Source organism: Theobroma cacao, chromosome 4 (assembly GCF_053813885.1).
Source record: "Theobroma cacao isolate CCN51 chromosome 4, ASM5381388v1, whole genome shotgun sequence".
NCBI classification, from domain to species: domain Eukaryota; kingdom Viridiplantae; phylum Streptophyta; class Magnoliopsida; order Malvales; family Malvaceae; genus Theobroma; species Theobroma cacao.
The window spans coordinates 25,217,958-25,242,032 of record NC_142642.1 but is presented as its reverse complement, the minus strand read 5'-3'; the positions used below and the strand labels follow the sequence as shown (position 1 = coordinate 25,242,032).

Genomic DNA, 24,075 nt, shown 5'->3' with positions numbered 1-24,075 from the left:
TTTGAAACCGAGAAAAGTATAAGCAATTTTCGGCCACAAATAATCCCTGTAAATGTGATATGAGCTCACTTATGCAAAAAACAGAGAATGAGTGTAAAAATGGAAACGAGCAACCCACATATTCTGGTTATACCATATCCAGCACAAGGCCATGTCTTTCCTCTTATGGAGCTATCCCACAACCTGGCTAAACATGGCTTCAAAATCAGCTTTGTCAACACAGATTTTAATCACCAGAGGATCATAAACGCGTTTGGAAAGGAGGCTGACGAAAATGGCCTTGTTCGTCTAGTTTCAATCCCGGATGGGTTGGAAGATGGGGAGGACAGGAATCAGATAGGGAAGTTAACTGAAGCATTATGCCAGGTTATGCCCAGAGAGCTGAAAGAGTTCATTGTTAAGTTTAATAGAACAGAGGATGATAAGATCACATGTGTTCTGGCTGATTTAAACATGGGTTGGACGCTTGATGTTGCAGCAGAGTTGGGAATCCGGGGCGCTGCCTTTTGGCCTTGTTCGGTCGTCCAATTAGTGTTGTTTCTTAGCATTCCGAAGCTTATTGATGATGGACTTATTGATGAAAATGGTAAGATCACTTTTTAACTAACTTGTGAATGGCGTGTCTGGAGCTGACGCTTTAGAGAGTAAGTATTTGGATGAAAAGGAAACATACAAAATGATATTGTTTCTCTTTCTTACGTGCTCTGTTCTGGTTGGTAATTCTTTGAATGATATTGGGATGTATAGCTGAGAATGAATAGGCTTATGTGAATGCTGTATAGTGTTATGGTGATGCGTCTGACTATCTTTTATAAAGCCAGGCTGATGACAGAGTATTAAGACTGACTTAGTCAGGATACTCCGTCTCCTTTTGTTAAGGGTTATACCCTGTTCAGTCAATGAAATGATTTGAATTTTCATGGAAAAAAAAAAACTAACTTGTGAAGTTTGCAAAGGTGTTATGCATGTCTAATGTGGGTGCCTTGAGCCCAAGAACAAAGTAGTTGCTTTTGATAATGAACAATAAGCAGATGTAATAAAAAGCATGCAATATGCACATATGTTTAGATAGTTGTCAACAATTTTTGAAATCTTCTTTGCAGGTTTTCCAATTAATAAACATAAGATGTTTCAGTTGTCCGCAACCATGCCTGCTGTACACGTAACAAATTTTGCATGGCTCACCTTTGGTGACTCTAGCGCACAAAAACTTATGTTTCATTATATTAAGGGATACAACAAAGTCGTTGACACAGCAGATTGGGTACTTTGCAACTCAAGTTTGGACTTGGAGCCCGAAGGGTTCACCTTGGTTCCAAAGGTCTTACCCATAGGCCCACTTTCAGCAAGCAATCGGCTTGGAAAGTTGTCAGGAAATTTCTGGCCAGACGACACATCTTGTTTGAAATGGCTTGATCAACAGCCACCAGGCTCAGTCATATATGTCGCATTTGGCAGCTTCACAGTTTTTGATAAATTCCAATTCCAAGAATTGGCTCTGGGGTTGGAACTCTCCAAGAGACCATTCCTTTGGGTTGTAAGACCAGATATTACCAAGGGAGAACATGATTTTTACCCGGAAGGATTTCAGGAAAGAGTAGCCGGTCAAGGTAAGATGGTTCGTTGGGCTCCACAAGGTGCAGTTCTGGCTCATCCTTCGATTGCTTGCTTCATAAGTCATTGTGGATGGAATTCTACTATTGAAGGTGTAAGCAATGGGGTCCCTTTCTTGTGCTGGCCTTACTTTGCTGACCAGTTCCTTAATGAGAGCTACATTTCTGATATTTGGAAGGTTGGATTGAAATTCAACAAAGATGAAAGAGGGATCATCACAAGAGAAGAGATTAAAACCAAGGTACAACAATTGCTTGGTGATGAAAAATACGAAGTAAGGGCTGTTGAACTGAAGGAAATGGTTACCAGATGTGCCAATGAAGGTGGTAGCTCTGACAAGATATTCAAGAATTTTACTGAATGGATGAAACCATAGACAAGTTCTTTGCATTTGATTTATGTCAATCTTTTTTCTTTTCGTTTTGAATTATGAAATTCAGAAAACAAACCAAGCAACGACTGTGGTTGCGTTGCCTATGCAAACAACAACAATATTGAATAAACTTGCTTTGTTTTTGTTCATCACCAAAGTATAATCTCCTCTAGAATTTTGTACATTTTTTTTTAAATGTTAAGAGTCCAATGAAAATTTTTCATAATTTCCCACATCAAAATTGTTGTATTTTCAGAGTCTTTTTCTGAAATACACTGAGTGCAAAGTAGTTAATATGTATGCAGCAAAGGGAAGGAGAAAACACCAAAATAAAAAACTATGCTGTAACAAAGATTATATCACTACAAGAAAACAATTTTTTTCCGACGGAAAAAATTTCGTTGAAAATTTCCGATGAAAATTTGCAACGGATTTTCAATGGAATTTGAACAAAAATTCCAACTAATTTTTCCGATGGATTTCGAATAGAAATTTTTCAATGGAAAAATTCCATTGAAAAATTTTTTTTCGACCAAAAAAATTTCAACCACCACCTTTTCCGACGGAATTTTCAACGGATTTCCGTTGAAATTTTCCAACGAAAAATTTTCTGTTGGAAATCCATCGGAAAGTTTAAGGATTCAAAAAATTTTGAAGCCCGATAAAGTTTCCAACAGAATTTTCTGTTGGAAAAAGTTATTACAAATGAAAATTTTCCAACGGAAGATTCTGTTAGAAAATTTTGTTGGTAATAGTATTATTTTAATTTTTTTCTTAAAATATTTTATACTTTTTATAAATTTTATTAATCTTTTATAAAAATAGATATTAATAAAAGCAAATACATACATATTGAAGTTTATAATATTTAAAAGTTTAAGTATGTTTTCCTTTGATTAATTTTGTACATTTTTTAAAACTTTATTGAATCATTCATTATAAATTAATAATTCCAAATTCATTAATTTTATAACATTAAAAAATTTATGAAAAGAACAAAATAAATTTATTAATTTTATAAAAATACATGATAAGATATAATAATCCATTAAACAAAAAATAATAATACTTTATGTATGTTTTAATTGTAATAAGTTAATATATATAAATTAAGAAGATAGAGTTATAATAAACTTATTAATATAATATATTTAAAATATATTAATTTATTATATCTATGTATACAAATTAGAATCATAGCTAGAGAATATATATATATATATATATATATATATATATATATATATAGAGAGAGAGAGAGAGAGAGAGAGAGAGAGAGATAAACCTACATTATTCACAAAAAAAATCTATATATATAACCTATTGTATTAATATGAAAGTACAAGTTATATTCTTTAATTGATATAACTTTATAGGTTAATATATATATGTATGTATATGAGATATTAAAATATCCTACATATATATATTAATATGTTTTATATGTAAGCTTAGAGTAAATTTCATTTATATGATTACAGTTATTAATTTTATTAGTTATACATTATTATACTTTTTATAAAATTATATTGATAATTAATTATACAAATTTTGTAATATATATCAAAGTATAACATATAATTTGTGTCATAAATATATGTATATAATAAATTTAATAATATAACATTATGTTTTATATTGAGTAATATTAAAAAAATTAATTTATTAATAAAATTTAAAATAATCAAATTTGTGTTAGGGTAAAGACTTGAACCTCTGACCACATATAAATGAATTAAACTTTAACCAATTCTACCACCCACCCAAACTGTTTTGAAAGCTCCCCAACTTAATTTCAAAAGAAACCAAACTGATATAAGTCAATTAGAAATCCCTAACATCTGCGTCGCCCAGTTTCCCCAAATCCTCAACTTTGCTTCCCCTTCTTCCGCTGACAGCAGAGGCTGAACACCATTTGGTGGATGCGTTGACCAAAATCTATTACTATAGCAATACTTTATCTAGACATTTATTCCCCATTTATATGTATTTCGACTTACCTATTTTCACATATTTGCATTAATACCCTTTCAACTAAGTTTCAAAATTTTTTTATGACTTAAAATATTTAAAACACTTTCAGTAATTCCTACTATTACATTTTTATTTTCATGTTCCTCTTTGAGTTTTAATTCTTTAATCCTAGAATATTATCTAAAATCTTAGAGCATTAGAATAAAATGAAGTTCACTATATATATTAGCAAGCAAACAGATCTAAATAAAACATAGTGGGCTACTTCCAAACACTAAGCTACACCAACACAAATGGCCCAGACCACAACAAAGCGTACCAAAGAATAAGCTTTTTACCTAATTGGATCAGACTAACCAAAACTATGTCAGCTTAGCCCACGATTTGCTCGCAAAAATGCACTATTCGGTGCTTTGTTCAACCACCTCCTAAAAGTCGAAAACGACGCCGTTGGATGGAATAGGGAAGGATTTTGGTGAGTTACAAAATGACATAGCTTTAAGCCCTCAAAACCCTAAGTATAAAACCCACTTTTTCTCTTCTCTCCCTCATTTCCCTATTGCATTTTCTCTCTCTACCTAGGCGGCACTCTAACCTCTCTTTAATATAGCTTCTTTTTTCTTTTCTCTCCATAAGAAGCTCCCTCTCTTTTCTCCCTTGCCACCAACCTCTCTTTCAGTTGGTGTTCCCTCTTTCCTTTTTCTTTTTTCTTTTCCTTCCCTTTCTTTTGCTCGCCTTTCTCCCTTACTGCTGGCAGCTCTCCTCGCCAACATCTTCTTCTCTCCTTCTTTTCTCCCTCTCTTTCTTTTTTATTTTCTCTCTTTCTTTGTCGGCTCTTCTACCACCAGCCCCCCTTCAAAAACCTTTTCCTTTCTTCTCTCCACCATTCACTCTTGTTGCCGACTACCCAAAACACTAACTTCTTGTCAACCTTTTCCTAATCGGACCTCTCTCTTCCTCCTTTAGTCGGCCATCCCACCTTCACACCCTCTAAAAATATCACAAATCGGAACCCAAAATCCTAGGTCACTACCATCTCTCCCATTTTCTTTTTCTTTTTGTATTTTTTTGTATTTGGTGTTTGAGTGCTTGGTCTGCTACTGTGGTAGTGCATCGAGTCCAAGGTTTTTGGCTTACTTAGCATTGCTAGTGGTGATGTTCCTGATAAAATTGAAGGAAAGAAGGTGTATACATGTTATTTATCATTAAGAATATTTTGTTTTAGTAAAGAGATTGTACAAATTGATAGTGATTTTAAAATTGTTTTCATGTTTTGGATTTGTTCTGACGTGCAAATCTGATTCTAATATTTTTACATGTTCCCCTTTTAGAATTGCCTCAAACTTATGCCAATTTTGCTCTAGTTGTGAGCTCATGAATTTTGTGTAATGTATGTATAACATCTATTTCCATCACAAGTCATATTTTTACCTGGAATGTTTACTGCATTAGTATACATAACATGATATGGTTGGTCAATAGAGATTATAGTCATTTAAAGTTGAGAGTTTGATTATTTCCATAAAATTTGAATATTCCTATTTTCATAAAATTTGAATATTCCAAATTGTAAGGTCTTGCCTAAAGCTAATCAAAAGAATGACATAGATGGTTGATAGATTAAGATCTTGGTCATGTGCTATTATCTTAATTTTATAGTGGTATAAATCAGTAATAAAGATGCTTGGTCTGCTGAGCAAAGCTAGGATCCTTGGTCTGCTGCTGTAGTAGTGTATTAAGAAAAATGCCTCGTATAATCCTATTGTCCTGTAGAAAAGTTTTTGGCTACGTCTCTTGCTCGTCTGTCTTGGTCCAGGACGTATGATAAGGTATTACAAAGGATACTTTGTAAATGGTTTCAAGTTTCACACCCTAGATTATAGCCAAAATCATAAGACAATGAATAATGGGGTCTGCATAAAAGGGAGTTTTTACAATGATTATGAGCGTGACTTTTATGGTATTTTAGCGGATATAATCGAGTTAGAGTATTTTGGTATCGGAAACAGAGTTGTGCTATTTAAGTGTCATTGGTTTGACACTAAAAAAGGTATTAAGGTAGATCCTTTGCATGGTTTTGTTGAAATTAAATATAACTCAATACTTGCCACTAATGAGCCATTTGTTTTAGCTGCACAAGCTCACCAAGTTTATTATAGTAGTTATCCATCAATCAAAAGAGATCGACGTGATTGATAGGCAACATTTAAAACAAAAGCTAGGAGTAGATTTCACATTCCTAATAGTGGAGATAGAGAAAATGAAATTGATTTGAATGAAAAAGTATACTAATTTAGACCTTTTTGCCTCAGGTACATGAGTGTAGCAAATGCTATCAAAGATTTTGAGATGTTCCACTATTGGTTTGACATGGTGCCAAGCTTCATAAGGTGTCATTTTATTCAACGCCCTTGTTGGAAAGATGTTTTGTAGATAAACTGCAGTGTTGGTAGTTTTTGCCTAAAAATGCTTAGGCATTGATTTTTTAAATAATAGGCATCTAGCCATGTTTAACACTATCCTATTCTTCCATTCACATGTTCGATTTTGTTGGGGAGAATAGGAGATGGTAAACTGATGCTTAATGCCTGCAACAGTTAAAAACTCATCAAACTTAACAGATGAATACTCTTCACCATTGTTTGTTTTGAAATTCTTAATTTTACACCTCGATTCAAGTTCACCATAAGCTTTGAACTTCTTAAATATTGAAAAGACATCAGATTTAAGCTTGATGAAATAAATCCAAGTCATCCTAGTGTAGTCATCAATGAACAACATAAAGTACTTACTACCATTGACTGATTCAACACTTATTGGACCACAAACATCAGAATGCACAAGTTTATGGTTTTCTAATGTTCTTTTGGTGCTTTTCAAAGGATATAGGAGCCTTGTTTGTTTCCCTAGTTGACAAGCTTCACAAATTTTTTAATGAACATGTATGAGGGGCATTTTTGTCACTAAAATTTTAAAATTTAACAATTTCATTGTTGAGGTGTTGTAATGTCCAAACCTTCAATGCCATAGCTTAAACACATCATAATCAACCTACTCAACTACATTCAAACCTATATGATGCTAATCTCGTGGAAAACATTTATTCTTCATATTAACAGTCATTAATACACTGCCATTAGGCTCAATTATAGTGCATGCTTTGTTCTTGAATAGTATGGTATAATTATTCTCAAGCATTTGGCCAACATTAACTAAATTTTGACATGCTTGAGGCACTAAGAACACATTTTGAACATACATGGTCCCATTTGGTGCAGTAACAGCAACAATACCTTTGCCTACTACTTATAGGTACTTTCCATCTCCAATTTAAATATTTGCACTCTTGTTCCTATCAATGGAGGTGAACAAGGATGCGCTTGGAGTTATATAACTAGAGCATGCGTTATCAATTAACCATGTTTCAGTAGACTTTGTCATATTGCCTTATGAAGTCATGAAAACAGCTTCTCTACAGGTTTAACTTCTTTTGAAACTTGAGCTTGCTGATTTTGCACATTTCCCTTGTTCTTGCATACTTTTTCAACATGATCAAGATGATTACATGTTATACACTTAACATTTGGTCTAAACTAACAATATTTTTTAGCATGGTTAGTCTTTCTGTAGTAAAAACACACTGCTTTTTTGGTTTTCTTACCTTGTTGCCTTTAATTTGAAGTAGCAACCTTCTCTTTGTCTTTCTTTTCATTTGGAGACTTTCTATAATTTGAGTTGTAAAGAAAATTTTTCTCTTTTAGCCTTGCTTGTAAAGCTATCTCTATATTCTTTTCAAGTATGATTTGCCTTCTTGCTTCAAAAGCTCGAAGAGCATTAACCAACTCTTGCAAGGTCATCATGGTGAGATCTTTTAATTCCTCAAGAGTTGGAATTTTTGACTCAAATCTCTCAAGAATACTAATCAACACCTTTTCCCTAATTCATGCTTCTAACAACTCAACTCCTAAAAGCCTTACTTGATTGACAATCTTCATTAGCTTGTCCACATAATCTTTCATTGTCTCATCTGGCTTCATCTTCAACACTTCAAATTGTCTCATGAAGTTCAAAACTTGCATCTTTCTAGTTTTGTCTGACCCTTGGAAATCCTTCTTGACCTTATCCCCAGTTTCCTTAGCTGATTCACAAAACATGATTCTTATGATTATTGTATCTGTGACAACAGTGTGAATGTAAGATAAAGCCTTGTATCTCTTAGCCACTTTTTCATTATGTTATCTCATTTGATTTATGGTGGGGTTGGCTCTCGGCTTAGGAGTCTTTCATTTTAACTACTCAAACAGCATAATTTCAACATTGAAAAGTGGTAGTGAAAGGGATGAAGTGCTGCCACTTGAAACCATGTTCTGATGAAGTGAGGGTTGCTTAGTTTCTTATGAAGGTTGTAAAGGTTTACTAACAAGCCTCTGAAATCATGAAAGCTTTGATACCATGTTATGTTTTGAGAGCCTTTTTCTGGTATACATTGAGCATAAAGAAGTTAATATGTATGCAACAAACAGGGGCTGCTTAATAAACTTAAAGGCCTCAAACTAAATATTTAATTGAGGTTTTTTTTTAAATTAAGAAAAGGAGACCTTTTTTTTATTGAAATTGCTGGAGATATTTAAATACATATTGTTGTTAGTTGATTGGGAATAGGAGAAATAGTTGAGAATTAATATCAATTTGGAAATTGAGAAGTGATAAAAAATTGAGATTTATTAGGCACATAATTAGGTAATTGTGAAAATATGTCATTTCATTAATTATTTGATTTTTACATATTTTTAATGAAAAATGAGATAAATAGTTGAGAATTAAAAGGAAGGTGAGAAGTGAGAGAAAATGGATATTTATTAGATATGAGAGGATAAATAAATATTTTATTAATTATTTAAATTTTTATATATTTTTAATATAAATAAATTATATTATTATAAAATTATGAGACTTATTAAAATTTGAAACCTAAAGCCAGGGCTTTCGCTAGCTTTACCCCAGAGTTGGCTTTGGCAGCAAAGGAAAGGAGAAAAAACCAGAAAAAAGCAATGTTGTAACAAAGGTTATATGTCAAAGAGATGCTGCAACAATGTGAGTTCTGCAGCTGATATTCATTAACATGCTGATATATATTACAAACTTGCTAAGCAAGCTGTAAACAGTGATAATACAATTGATTACTAGTTAAAAAATCACTTAATCCAACTCTAAGAGCACATGCATCATAATTTTGACACTGAAATGGTTGTCAAAACACAAAACATCATGATAAAAACCATTGGTTAATAGCAAACACTATGAAGATCTTCAATACAAGTCTTAATTCAACAAAAATCAAATGATCATCATGGACCAAATTGAATGCAGATAGAACTTTAAACCTAATCCAAAGTAAAGGATAGCATGAATTGTACTTACATAAAATTTGTTCTATAATATATAAAATGTAAAAAAATATTACATACGTAGGCAAATAGTTGATATAACGTAAAAAACTGAAAAATTAATGATTATATGTCAAGCCCGACCTTATAAAATACTTGTCATGTCATTATATGATTGACAATATGCTTGCATACTTGGAAAGCCCCGAAAGAAAAATCGTTAAAAGATGACAATGTACCAAATGATACAATTAAGTTAATTTAAGCCTCGTACTAGATCAAATAGAGAATTTAAAATAAAATTAAGAATATTAAAGTCCCAGAATGGTTTAATATGGTGATTTGGAGTTCAAAGATCAATTTGGAGTCAAATTGGAATTTTCACTGTTTAGAGGTAAAATGGTCATTTGTCATCTAGGGACACAATGAAAATTTTTAGAAAAGATTTTTTTTGGCTCAATTTGACTTATTGGAGTATTATTTGAGTATTGGAGTATGATTTGAGGTTTAGAAGTGAAAAAGTTTAATTTTGGTGATTTCTAGAGTATAAGGGCAAAATCGTAATTTTACCACTCACAGACAAAATTTGATATTTTGAGAGAATTTAGATCAAATTTGACAAATTGGAGAATGGTATGAGTATAAGGGATGAAAAATATGTCTATGGGCAATTTTTCAGTTTTTGGGGTAAAAATGTAATTTTTGACTTTTACGGGGGCAAAAGTGTAAATTTTAAAAAAATTACTCCACCAAGACTTTGGATAAGTCTGAGAATTTTATCTAAGCTATGGATATGTGGGACAAGTGTATGGTGAAAATTTGGAAACAAATGGATGGCTAGAATTTAAGGAATTAATAAAACAAAAAAAAATGAATAAAATAATATTATATTATTTTAGCCTTTAAAAAGGTCAAAATTTTCAGAATTCTCATCTTCTTCAAGCCGTCCAAACCAGGAGAGAAAAGGGGGAAAAGAAATAAGAACCCTAGCTGAAAAATTTGGGGAAAATCAAGAGAAATAAAGAAATCAAGCATTAAAAAGGTAAATTTCATTGATTTTCCTTGTGATTTTCACTACCCATGTATTTTTTCTCATTTCCATGCAAAATTAGAAAGTGGGTATGGGACACCCATGCTGGCCAAACCTCCATGGATGAGTTTTGAGCTTGAGTTTTGGTTGATTTTAATTGAATTAAGTGATTTTAGTTAGGTTATATTGAAATATAGCAAAAATAAGCTAGAGAAATAATTTTCTCCCATTGAAACCCATTATGCCGAATTTTCTAGGGGAATATTGGCTGCTGATCTTGATGTTTATTTGAGGAATTATGATGAATAATGATGAATTATGAGCCTAGAAAAATAATGGGAATTTTTGGAGCAAAAAATATGAATTTTTACCCACTAGGGGTATTTTCGTAATTTACTGCAGAGACTGATAATTTGCATCACATTGAGGGACATTAAGTCAATTTGTGTGCAATTGAGGTATAGAAACTGAAAAAAATTAATTTAGAGTTTAAACGGACGCGTATATCGATTTATCGGGTAAAAGACCGAAATAGGCTAACACAGCATTTAGGTAAAATTTAGACATTTTGCACTTCATATCATGCATTAGTAGTATAAATTAGTTTATTTTGGTTTAGTATCAAAGTAGTAAACCTCTTAATTGTGCAATTTGTCAAGGCGGCGAATCCTCTAGCAAGGGCAAAGAAATCGCACCCGAGGAGTAATAGTTGGAGTACTCGAATTTAGTTTTCGGAAACAGTGAGTAACCTTACCATCATTTTAATTATCTAAAGTATGTTTTTATTTGGTTTTGGTGAATTTTATGAAAATGAGTTCAAATGGTAAATTTTTATGTTTTGTAAACAAAATAAGTTTAAATGAAAATATTTTATAAATTATCTTGAAACGAAATAACGATTTTGAAAATAGAGTAATTGAAGACTACTGATATGTTGTAAATTTAAAATTGAATTAATGGCTTATGTTATTGTATTGGCATGACTGGCTGGGCTATGTTTTTTATGAATTGTATGAATTGCTTTATTTTACCCTTGCAGGCTGGGTAGTAATATATTAACCCTGTCATGCTGTCAAAATTTTATTGTATGGTGGGTTTGACCTGCTGCAGTGGGCTGGGTTCTGTGGACTAGCCTATTAGAGGGGCACAGAATCCTGTTATATTTTTACCTCGGTTGGAGAGGCGAGTAGGGTAACTCCCGAGGTATAATTTTTAGAGTTCACTTCACGCCAAACCACCACGTGAAGGGGAACTCGACCAACGTCAAGGAACGGCTATGTTTTCAAAATAAAAACATGACTTTCTAATAGCCTTGGCAGACTCAGTTAGGATAGCCCTCGGCCAAGGTATCTCAAGTAACTGAGTATGATAATAATTTTTGACACGAACCAAGCTTTTTAAGAAATTCATAAGCCATATTGATTACTTGCTTTAAATAAATTGATTTCATTTGGTTGAAATAAGTTGAAAGATGATAAATTACAGTTTGATGAAATGTTTTAATAGTCTCATTTTACTCGACTTTAGATATTTTGAGTGATATTTGTTTACGCACTGAGATTTTATAATCTCACCACCCTCATTTTCACCAATTTCAGGCTCAGAATAGATTGTAAATAACTGATATCGGCGAGGATTACAGTTGAACTTGCCACATCCAAAAACTGTAGGTTCATTTCTTTTTATACTTTTGATCATTTGTGGGCCCACGTGTCACTGTAAATTAAATTCTATAATTTGGTTATCTGTATTACGGTATGTAAGAATTTATTTTACTTTTACGCTGTAAAAATTATTTATGTAGTGTTTTTAAAATATTATTTTATGTGAAAATTGAATATTTTATTTAATTCTTTTATTTTATTATAACAGTCATAATTCCATTTTAAACGAATGTTTTAGATATCCAAAATTTTTTTTGATTATGAAATATGTGTTTTCCACTTACATATTATATTTTTAACTGATTTTGAGATTTTTGAGATAAATGACCAAAATACCCCTGGTGAGATGGAAATTATTATTTTATTTATTTAAATTGGAAACAGTTTAAAATCTTTTAGAATGTGGTAATTGACAACAGTTACCTACAAGGGCAATGTTAAGCTGATATTAAAGCCTTACGGGGTTTCGGTTGACATTTCGATTAATGAATGTCGATCGAGACTTCGCGATGGTTGTCACAGGCTCGATGGGAGTTCCGGGTCGTGACATTATATATGTAAGTAAATAATATATTGGTACATTGCAATGTTTTACTGTAGGTTGAGTATAGGTTTCCTCAACAAAGGGAGCATTTGCCTAATTTCCTCCTGCCAAAGCACAAAAAAAAAAAAAAAAAAAGAAGTCATAAGAAAAATTATGTAAAATTGTTTTTGAGTTGAGATCATGCATCTCCTCCTTGAGTCAAAGATTTGGATGTACCACATGATAGTATTACCAAGTGGGGGGACCATAGCACATCGTAGCATCCCTGCTTCGTCGGTGGAAGGCAATCCTCTGCCAGTACTTCCATGGCCGATACTTTTAATTAATTAAATCGCTTTTCTAATCTTTACTAATAAGCTATCTGTCTCCATTAATTTGCATCTTCGAAAAGGTAAAAAGGAAAGTTTTCCTTTTGCATTAGATAATTTTCAGTTGTTTGCGTTTTTCCTCCTAATCTCTTCTGATTTGCTTAAGTTTCTGTCATGCACAAACAAAAAAGAGAAATATATATATATATAAATTATTGCTACAGCAATAAGTTTTCCTACCTAACTATATATAAGCCGATGAAGTACAACACAAATAATTGCAGCAAGCTGAAAACGAAATTAAATAAATAATATAGTTGCAGTAAAGGGAAACATGAATCACATTGCTTACAACCAGGAGAATTAGCAAAAATTGTAGTTGATCACAATGGAGATGGATTATTGGCCGTAGCCAAATCTTAAAAGCAAGATATGAGTTATTTTCAAGAAAAGCAAGATATGAGTTGATGAAGTTTGCAAGAGATGGTGAAATTAGTTGGAGCAAACAAAGTGCAGAAATGGGCAATCCACATGTTCTAGTTATACCCTATCCAACACAAGGTCATGTCATTCCTCTCGCGGAGCTATCACAAAGCTTGGTCAAGCATGGCTTCAAAATCACATTTGTGAACTCTGAGTTCAATCACGAGCGAGTAATGAACGCGTTGGCGAAGAAGGTTGACGGTTCAATTCGTCTAGTGTCAATAGCGGATGGGATGGAAGATGGGGAAAGCAAGAAACATCTAGGGAAGTTAACAGAAGCGATACGCCAAGTTATGCCTGGAGGGCTGAAGGAGTTCATAAAGAAGACTAATAGATCAGAAGATGATAAGATCACATGCGTTTTAGCTGATATAAATATGGGGTAGGCATTGGAAGTGGCAGTAGAGCTGGGAATCAGGGGAGCTGCCTTTTGGCCTGCTTCGGCATTTTCATTTCTATTATGTGTTAGTGTCCAGAAGCTTATTGATGATGGACTCATTGATGAAAATGGTAAGACCCTCTAGATCTATAACTGATTGCAGCATTATGCAAATCAAAGAGAAGTAATTGTTGAGTTAAATTTAGAAAAGGTTTCTTAAGTGATTCTCTTTGAGTTACATAATGCAATTCAGTCATGCCTTTGGAATTTTTGATTTGCAAACATTTGAGTCCAATACTTAAGCAAGAATTCCTTCATGACATACTATATGCTAATAAAAATGATGTTTCCTTATTCGAAGAACTCTAATAACCAATCATATATTTTTAACAATTATCATATGCTTAAATATCCCTTAATCATTTGTGAAATTTCCTTTACAGGTAGTCCAATTAATAAGCATAAAATGTTTCAGTTGTCACCAACCATGCCTGCTATGCTCTCAACGAATATTTCATGGGCCTGCCTTGGTGACTTCACCACACAAAAGATTATGTTCGATCATATACAAAGAAACAACAAAGTTGTTGACAAAGTAGACTGGCTATTTTGCAACTCAAGTTATGACTTGGAGCCTGAAGGGTTTAATTTGGCTCCCAAGGTCTTACACATAGGCCAGTTTCAGCAGGAAATCTGGTAGCAAACTTGGTAAGAAATTTTTGGCCAGAGGTCACAAGTTGTTAGAATGGCTTGATCAGCAGCCAACAGCCTCAGTCATATATGTTGCATTTGCCAGCCTCACCGTTTTTGATCAAAGCCAATTCCAGGAATTGGTTTTGGGGGCTGGAACTCTCCAACAGGCCATTCCTTTGGGTGGTGAAACCTGATATTAGTAAGGGAATAAACGATTACTACCCAAAAGGATTTCAAGAAAGGGTAACTAATCAAGGACGGATGGTCAGCTGGGAGCCACAACATAGGGTTCTAGTTCATCCTTCTATTGCGTGCTTCATAAGTCATTGTGGTTGGAATTCCACCGTTGAAGGTGTAAGCAACGGCGTTCCTTTCTTGTGCTGGCCTTACTCCGGTGACCAATTCATTAATGAGAACTATGTTTGTGACATTTGGAAGGTTGGATTGAAATTTACAAGAGATGAAAGAGGGATGGTGACGCGACAAGAGATTAAGAACAAGGTGGAGCAATTACTCGGGAACGAAAATTTCAAAGGAAGAGCTCTTACACTAAAGGAAATGACTAGAAATAGTGTCAAGGAAGGTGGTAGCTCTAATAGGATATTCAACAACTTCACTGAATGGATCAAGTCGCTGACTTAGTTTAGGTGTAGAGTTTTGTTAGTTGCTCTCTTGTCCTTTCATTCCGAAAAAGCTTCAAAATAACATTATTTTCCAAGGGAAAGGCCGATGCATTGAAAGGAGAAACTACTTTTAACGTTAGAATTTTCTGAAGATTTTTCCAAATTCAAGTGAAGCTCTTGAGAATCCCAGAAGCAGGTTGCAGTTGATGCTTCTAAACCTGAACCATAGTAGGGGGATAACATTAATTGTAGGAAAATTGATTGAGTTTTTCTATAATACTTTTGACTATTTATAAACTTAATAACCATTTTATCACTTATTTTATTAATTAAATAATTTAATATTTATTTGTTTGGTTAGAATCCTATCTATTGAACAACTTAATTCTCGGCACAATTAACAATCAAACCAAGCGATGGCGTGAATTTCGTTACAAAAAAAACTGTCCCAAAATATTGTCCTTGATCACTCCGTGATGTGGAGAATTCGATCGACTCATGGTGAAAAATACATTTGCTAATTTGAGTCAGAGTTGACTATTAATGACAACAAATGTTGCATCCATTGAGAAATCTTCATTAATTTGGCTACAGAAATCTGCCACAAACGCGTGAGAGAAAATATAATTAGGACTAAAATGTGCTCGGTTTTGTATTAACTAAAAATAAAGTGTATATATATATATATATATAAGAGTATTTGACTATTTATGCGCATAAAATATATTCAATAAATGTAAAGATATATTAAGATCTAATAAAAAGAAAATAGTGCTCTAATACTCTCTCTCAAGATGAAACACGAAGATTTTGAGTATCATAGTTGGTGCATAAATAATGAAAACTTCCCTTATCAAGAACTTTGGTGAATAAGTCCATAACTTGATTTTTGGTGGAAACAAAACGGGGAAGAAAGATGCCAGCTCGAACTTTCTCATGATCGTTATGACAATCAATTTCAAAGTGCTTAGTGGGCTCATGGTAGATTAGATTAGTTGCAACATACAAGACTACTTGATTAGCATATAGAACAAAGGGACTAACTAGACAAAAAGAATACTAATATTTTTCAATAACATTTCAACGAAACAATTTCACCAGTAGTCATTGTCATGGCACTATACTTTGCTTATTTTGAAGAGCGAGAAATAGAACTTTGTTTCTTGCTCCGCCAAGAAATGGGACTAGTACCAAGAAAGATACAAAAGTCAGTTATTGAATGACTAGTTGTTGGAGATGTGGCCTAATCAAAATCGTAAAATGTAAGTAATTAGAGAGAATTATTAGCTAGAAGGAAAAGGCTTTGAGCTATAACTCCTGATCACCATAATCTCCATCTGAAGGTCCTTTAAGGTCACCTTGAGTGGGGGCATAGCATCAACCTCGAAAGGCTAACTCTCCTTCTGAACACTAATGGGTGTCTCAGTCTTCATTGGTCTTATAGCTTTACAACATCTACCAAGGTCTCTAATCATGGACATATGTGGCCTAGTAATCTCAACTCTGTTGTGTCTTTGGAAGCCGCTCAAGTCCAAGGCGGCATATTCACCTAGACAAGAGCAATCACTCATGAAATGAATCCACTAGACAAATATGGTTAACAAACTATAAGTAAAAGCTTAGCTTGGAAGATAGACAAGGAATCCCACATAGGTCTCTAGTTTCCAATTTGTGTTTGGATACACAAATTAAAAACAAGATTTCCACGTACGACTTCAACACTCCGTGACATGACCAAAAGAAAGCTTAGGACTTAAACAAACCTAGGGTTCTCTTATAGCAATTTTGTCACATCACACTAAATCCAAACGAACCTTATACGTCCTTTACATATATGTGTTTAATGTACAATTCTATACATAGGTGACTATGTACACCATTCAATCATATCAACTCTTAATAGTCATGCATAAACATAAGTATGATTCATTCATCAATATTCATACATTCACATAGTCATAGTCGACATGCTTCCCGTGCCCATATTCATCTATGGCCTCATTACCACAGGCATTGGATGTCATATGCATTCCTTTCGGTGCTTAACATAAACATATTGTACATGAGTAACATAAACATAATAATTCTCAATATATTAATAGATATCCACATAAAGAGTAAATGACAAGTATGACTCAACTCAACACCACTATAGAATGTTCGGAAGGCTTGAAGGATGCCACTATTACACCTATCAAGTATAAGTTAAGCTACTTCTCCACAAGACAACAAGCCATGTGAGACACTAATATGAAACAAAACAAATAATCTTCGGATGTGAGTTATAAAACATAATGAGCATATGCAAGAAAAGAACAAGCTAAATGGTAAAAGCTTTTGCAATAATTCATAATCTTGCAATAAGCATAAATTTAAAGACAATCATCACATTTCTTTCCAAATACTTGAGATGGTGTTGTTACAAGATCAATTCACATGATTTTAGTTGAAATCCAAGTCACACAAGAGTTTGGGTTAAAAATAAAAGAGCTCAAAAACAAGTGAAAAGCCATTTGAAGGGAGAAAACAAGAGGTCTTATACTTTAAATATCGATACCTTTTGAAGAGGCATTGATACCTTCTGGAGAGGTATTGATACTTTTCATTGAGAATGCTTTTTGAGGCATTTTGTTTGCTAGGTATCAATACTTATTCTTCAAGTATCAATACTTCATTCATAAAATCTAGAATTTAAGTATTTCCCACCACATACAAGTCTCTATAATCATTCTAACCTCTATATTAACTATATCTCTTAATCATTCTTTCAACATACATGAAAACATAACTTGTACATATAATCGTAATGTAATTCATCACTTTTACAACAGCATTCACATCATACATATTCCATAACATCATAATCATTATGCATTCATTATGTAGGTCATGTAAATGAATGCCATGCGTGAGTGGTACATACGTCCTAACTCAATGCTACATAGTTGTGTGGTACAACGCCTCACATCAAGACCTTCATGTTTGTGTGGTACAGAGCCTCACATCAAGGCCCTCATGTTTTTATAAAATTAACACATCAATAACATGCCATCACTTAGGCTTACTTTGTAACACATATTCCTTCAACATACAGATATGATCATATACATATCCTCTTACGTATTCAATCAATTCACGATCACTATTAACATAGTCATGTACATACTTCATGTTCATCTCAATATCATAGAGTGGATAATCACTCATCCACATTTACATTCATCTAGTCATGCATCAATTTTCCTATCAACCATACCATCATGGATTCATTTTGACGAAAAACGTTTGAAAGAGCTTTTCCCCCCTTATTCAAAACTACTACATAGTAATCATATTTACATAGTATAAATACTTTTAAAAACCATAATTGAAAATGTTCAACACAATGCTAAATCATTTGTATTCATAGAGGTAACATTGAAATCATATAAAACAATGAGTTCACTAAACATGCTTAATTTTATATGCAACAAAATAATTTAAAATGTCGTGTATACCCATCTCAATCGATTTGTTGACTAGCATGCAATCGAAACGCCGACTCTTGACTCCAACTAAATCCTTGGAGCTTTAACAACAACTATTATAATTAAATTTCACCACGAGTTTTACAGTTTGCTCTCAAATTCTTAAATTCAAAACAAGTCGAGTAAACTAAAAATCCTATGATTCAACACCAATAAGCTTTCAACTTTAAACCCACAATCTAAACTACATAACCAAAAAAGTTCTACCTTAGTAAGTCCTTTGGAAGGTAAAACCCACCAAAATCCTTGGAGAGAGAGAGAGAGAGAGAGAGAGAGAGAGAGAGAGAGAATGAGTGAGTGAGTGAGTGTAATTGTAAAGAGAGAGAGAGAGAGAGAGAAGCTGAAATTCTAAAGATAAGAAGGTAGATCTAAACCCTTAAATTTAAAAGCTTAATAAAGCCAAACCTTACCTTAAATTTGAGTTTCAGAACTTAATCTTAGCTAAAAAATGGATGATTGAAAGGAAGAGATAAGGAAAGTGAATAGGCTTGGGGTTTATTTTTTTTCCACATTGGGCTACAAGGATCAACTTTTTTTCCTTTAGGGGTCAATCCTTGAGTTTCAGAAAGCTAAAAATCATGCTTTTTGTGCTACAAGATCGATCTTTTTTCTTCCAAAGGTCACTCTTTAAGTTCTTGAGAGCTAAAATCATGTTCTGGATTGTAATGATCAACTTTATTTCTCTAAGGGTAGATCCTTAAGTTCCCAAGAGCTAAAAATTGATCTTTAACCTCCAAGGATCGACACCCCTCCCCACCCTTTATGCCTTAACTTGCAAAAGTTAGTTCTTTTATGATTCATTTCTCTCCCATTCTTCAAATATTCATTCCTTTGTATGAAAATATTATATAAGGAGGGAAGTTTAAGAATCTTTTGGGTTGAGAAACTCATACTAATAATTCGTAAAGAAGTGACTCGATATATTTTTTGAAAAATTATCAAACTACACTTGGATGAAAAGTTAGGGTTTCACAACATCATATATTAAAATAAAACAAATTAAATCCACTAAATAAGTCCACGTCTCTCCATTATTTACAAAGAATTAGTTTCAAGAAAATGTTAACTTACTTTAAAATCGAATCAATTAAAGCAAATCCAAAAAACATTGGAAATGTAGCACCTCTAGCTCCATCCTTGATGTAAATAGATAGATAGGCTAATTTTTATTCAAACATGCAATTTGAATATAAAACATTTTAGGTCAATTCCAGTTAGACTCCTTGTAGTTTGATGTTTTTTCGCTTACACCCTATGTAATTTTTTCTCCCACTTAACACCCAAAGGTCTTATTTTGTTTTCACAGTTAAATATTTTCTCTTTAAATCCCAAAATCCCTTTTCACTCTTTTTCAAAATTAAGCTTGAAAATTAAATAAGAAAAAAAAAAGAGAAAGCCACATGGTAGCAAGTCAACATTAAACACAAAGGGGTGTCAGTTAAAATTCTACTATGCAAGTATATGTATCTAATAGATAGTATATAAGCAAGCAGAGTTATAATCTCACAGAGAATTGATCTAAAATTTTACTAAGTACTAAAATTAGAACAATTTAATCTTATCCAAAAAATAAAAAATAAATAACTAAATTAATTAACTAAAACTAATTAATCAAAAAGTAAACTAAAAAGAAAAATCAGAGTAATAACAACCTGAGTAAAAATCAAATCAAACAAGCCTAGGATTACAATATCCCTCACACTCCATCTAAATTTTAACTCTCTTTCTCAACTTATGTCAATGGTTTGAATTGCTAACCTAGAGTCCTCAATTATTTATAAGGGTCTCCCAACTCATCTTATAAAAATATCTATTTTAATCAAAACACTATATCCCTATGTGAATTGAAATTAAAATAGACTCATTAAGTTCAGGCTCTAATCTGGCTACATATAGTGTATAGGTATATCTCTATCTTATACACAAATCAATTAATATGATCATATGCTATCTCAATTTTAGCCTACACTAAACTCCCTTTCTTAAGTTTGTTTAGGTTCCTAAATCAATTTAATTAGTGGCCAAGCAATTACATGCATTAAGAACAAATTAAAATAAACAATTCAATTCCATTGAAAATAAGCAAGAAAGAGATTAAAAGTTTATATTATATGTGAGTTCGGTTGCAATCCTAGAAAAATAGTTTAGTTCATAATATCTAACAAAAACTTTATCTAAAGAAAATTAGCCATTAATCCAAGTCAAAGAAAATAAGAAAAAAAAAAGTAGAGAAAGAAAACTAATAGTTGGAGTTTTGTGATTTTGATTCTCCCTCAAATTCTCTTGCTTTCTTACTTTGTTTTTGACTTTTTTTCTCTAGAGAAATTACTTGCTGCCTCTTCTCAGAAACATCTGAAAAAGGCCCTTTAAATAGCCTCCAAAAGCCCTAGCTTTCAAAATCTCGTAAGCTTGTTATTTTTGAAAAGTACGTCGAGCGTCATGGCTCTTAAAGGTTTTATCTCAATTTTATTCTTCAGGTGCAGTACTTTCACTTCGACAAAGATTTTTACCACCTTCCGGTTAGATCTGGGCAAAGTGTAAACATCAAAGTTGTAGCCCTACCTCTTGGCTTTCTAATGGTCTAAAAATCATGTTATTTGAACTTCTGTAGTAGGAGATATGCTTTGAAAAACTGAAACATATGCAAACAAAGCAACAATTCATTATGCACATTTCTTCACCAATTGAAATTATTTTTGTTCCTACTCCTATAAAAACATAAAAACAAATATAAATAACATAAAACTAACATTATTAACTTAAAATAAATATTTAAACATAAATTAAAATCAACTAATAAAATAACTAAAAACACCTAAATCCGATGCTAAATCCAGTCTAACTTAGACTAATTAGGTATTTAATCTCCTATTAAATAGATGTATTTGGTGCACATATCAAGAGGCGTTGGGAGAAAGAGAATTGCAGACCAAAAGATTTCGAGAAGAATAGAGATGGAAAGAGAAAGCTTTAGCAGGGAGAAAATTCAAGCGGTTGAGGAAAGGAAGAGGCGAAGTAGAAATAATGGCATATCATTAAAAGAAAAATGGAGCGGAAAGGGGAGGGATGAGGCTAGTTGCTGGAGAAGATGAAAGATTATGTTCTAGGAAAAGAAAGAGAAAGAAACATAGGCGAAGAAAGAGAAAAAAAATTAAAAATTGTCAATAAGAAATATAGGGTATAATTGGAATTTCAAGTTAATTAATTTAAGCATGTGATGTAAACTTGAGAAATTTTGGCACTGTAATCTTAATGGTTTGCAAATTCAAACTCAATTGAACAATTGAATCGAATCAAAGTCAATTTGGTTTTTTCTATTTGATTAGTTAGATACTTTGTTATTTCAAGTAATGAAGTTCAATTAGAATGATTTAATTGATTCAATTTTCGGTTTGAAAATTTTTCAATCAAACTAACCGAATTAATCAAAATGAATAATATTTAAAAAAGATAAATGATGTTTGATTCAAGAAACAAAACAAAATTCTTCATTCTTTATTATTCAATTAAAAAACCCAAATAAAATAAAATCTTAACAATTAAAAAAACAAAAAAATCTCAATATGGGATCTTGTAAAAAAATGTTATATCCTCACATTTATTTCCCTTTATCTTCACAAGTTGGGCTTTTTGTAATTGAATTGAACTAATGAAGTAGTTTAGTGTTTGGTTTTTCGATTACTAAAACTATTTCAGTTTGGTTTCGATTTTTTTAGAGGAGTTCGGTTTTTTCGTTTTAGGATTTCTAGAAGAGATTTCATTGAACTAACCATTTGTATACCCTTAGTAATCCTATGTGGGAATAGAATAAGACATCAGAATGTTAAGTGGGAGAAAAAAAAAGCATAAGGTGTTCAGTGGAAAATCATCCAACCACAAGGGATGTTTTTGAAATTTACCCAACATTTAATAATACACTCACCCGTTTCAAATTAATTACCCACCTTTATATTGGTATGGAGATTACAAAAATGTATTTAATAGAATATATTAAGGAGGCATTTGGTGAATCAAATTGCCAAGAAGGGAAAAGAAACATGGGAAGAAGATAGTGAAGAATCTTGAAATGACTCACTTTCATATGGTGATTTTTAAAACAAAAACAAAGCTATTATGTCAAACCCTGTTCTATAAAATAATTACGACGTCATTTACATGCTCAATAGAATGTTTGCATATTTAGGAAGTTCGAGGAATCGTTAAAAGATGATATTACCCCTAATGGTACCATTAAGTCGATTAAGCCTCGAACTAGTTCAAATAGGAATTTTGAGGTGAAATTAAGAGTTACATAGTTCAGGGATGACTCAAAATGGTAATTCGGAGTTCGAGGATCAATTTGGAGTCAAACCAAAATTTTTACTATTTAGGGACAAAATGATCATTTACCACTTGGGGAAAAAATGAGAATTTTTAGAAAAGATTTTTTAGCCCCATTTGACTTATTGGAGTATGATTTGAGTATTGGAGTATGATTTGAGGTTTAGAAGTGAAAAATTTTAATTTCGGTATAATTTGGAGTATAGGGGCGAAATGGTAATTTTTCCACTTCGGGGGCAAATCGGTAAATTTTCACCCTCGACACTTGTCAAGATCAAGGGATTTTATTCATCATGGAAATGGATAAACATGAGAAATGTGTGGTGGAGAATTAAAGAATTAAAAGTCAAATATTTAAAATTTAAACCAATAAGGAAATGCCATGTGTCATGCTTTTATTATTTTATTATTTCTTTATAAAAAGGCAAAAAATCAATCCATTTCTCCCATAGTGATCAGCCAAACCAGAAGAGAAGAGAAACCAAGGAAGAACAAACCCTAGGTGGGAAAAATCAAAGAGAAAGTGTTGGAATTCAAGGATTTGATCAAGCAAAGGTAAAATTTCTTTGATTTTGCTAGTGATTTATCTTACCCATGCATTTTCCCTTAATTTTCATGGTTAAATTACATGTTTTCATGATGAATTCATGACTGGTCAAAATGGGTAAGGAGAGAGAAAGATGTTGGATTGAATTGATTTTAAGATATGTTAGTGTTTTTAGTTAGTTTAGCATATTTAGAAGTAAAACAACAAGAAAAGAATCCATTTTCCCCATGAATCTTCATTGGTCGAATCTTCCTTGATGTGTGTGGGCGATGGATTGTTATTATTTCAAGAGAAATGGCTTAGAAAATGATGAATAATGGTGAGAAAATTAAGTAGGAAAAATCACGGTGTTAGTGTACTGTAATGACCAAATTTTTCCATGAAGAAATGGAAGGGTTTTGATTCTGAAATTGGTGTTATTTGAATAATGTTTGGTGAATTGAGGTACTAGAAATGAAATGGAGCAATTTGGAGCCAAATCGGACACAATTGTCATTTAATAGGGTAATAGGTCAAATTAGGTCAGCACCGCATTTAAGCGGTAGTCGGATAAGTTACATATCATATCATGCATATACGCCGAGCTTGAATTGATTTTATAATGGTCAA

General features: G+C 32.6%; 1 protein-coding gene, 1 long non-coding RNA gene and 1 pseudogene across 2 annotated transcripts; all 3 read left to right on the top strand.

Moving 5' to 3' along the window:
* On the top strand, positions 1–2,144 carry LOC18601636 (UDP-glycosyltransferase 83A1-like). The gene is made up of 2 exons (XM_018119278.2): positions 1–586; positions 1,104–2,144. Exons 1-2 carry the CDS (start codon positions 88–90, stop codon positions 1,988–1,990), a joined length of 1,386 nt encoding a protein of 461 aa, XP_017974767.1. The 5' UTR covers positions 1–87; the 3' UTR covers positions 1,991–2,144.
* Positions 2,145–10,272: 8,128 nt separating this feature from the next.
* Positions 10,273–12,095, top strand: LOC148763199 (uncharacterized). The gene is made up of 3 exons (XR_016025720.1): positions 10,273–10,390; positions 11,038–11,118; positions 11,977–12,095. It is a non-coding gene; the product is annotated as an uncharacterized LOC148763199 (long non-coding RNA).
* A 1,317-nt stretch (positions 12,096–13,412) lies between these two features.
* On the top strand, positions 13,413–15,091 carry LOC18601635 (UDP-glycosyltransferase 83A1 pseudogene; annotated as a pseudogene).
* The last annotated feature ends 8,984 nt before the right edge of the window (positions 15,092–24,075 follow it).

Excerpts from the sequence above, each read along its gene's own strand:
- LOC18601636 (XM_018119278.2), top strand. The coding sequence starts at position 88 with ATGAGTGTAAAAATGGAAACGAGCAACCCACATATTCTGGTTATACCA. Across the intron at positions 587-1,103 it reads TGGACTTATTGATGAAAATG|GTTTTCCAATTAATAAACAT; the intron begins GTAAGATCACTT and ends TCTTCTTTGCAG.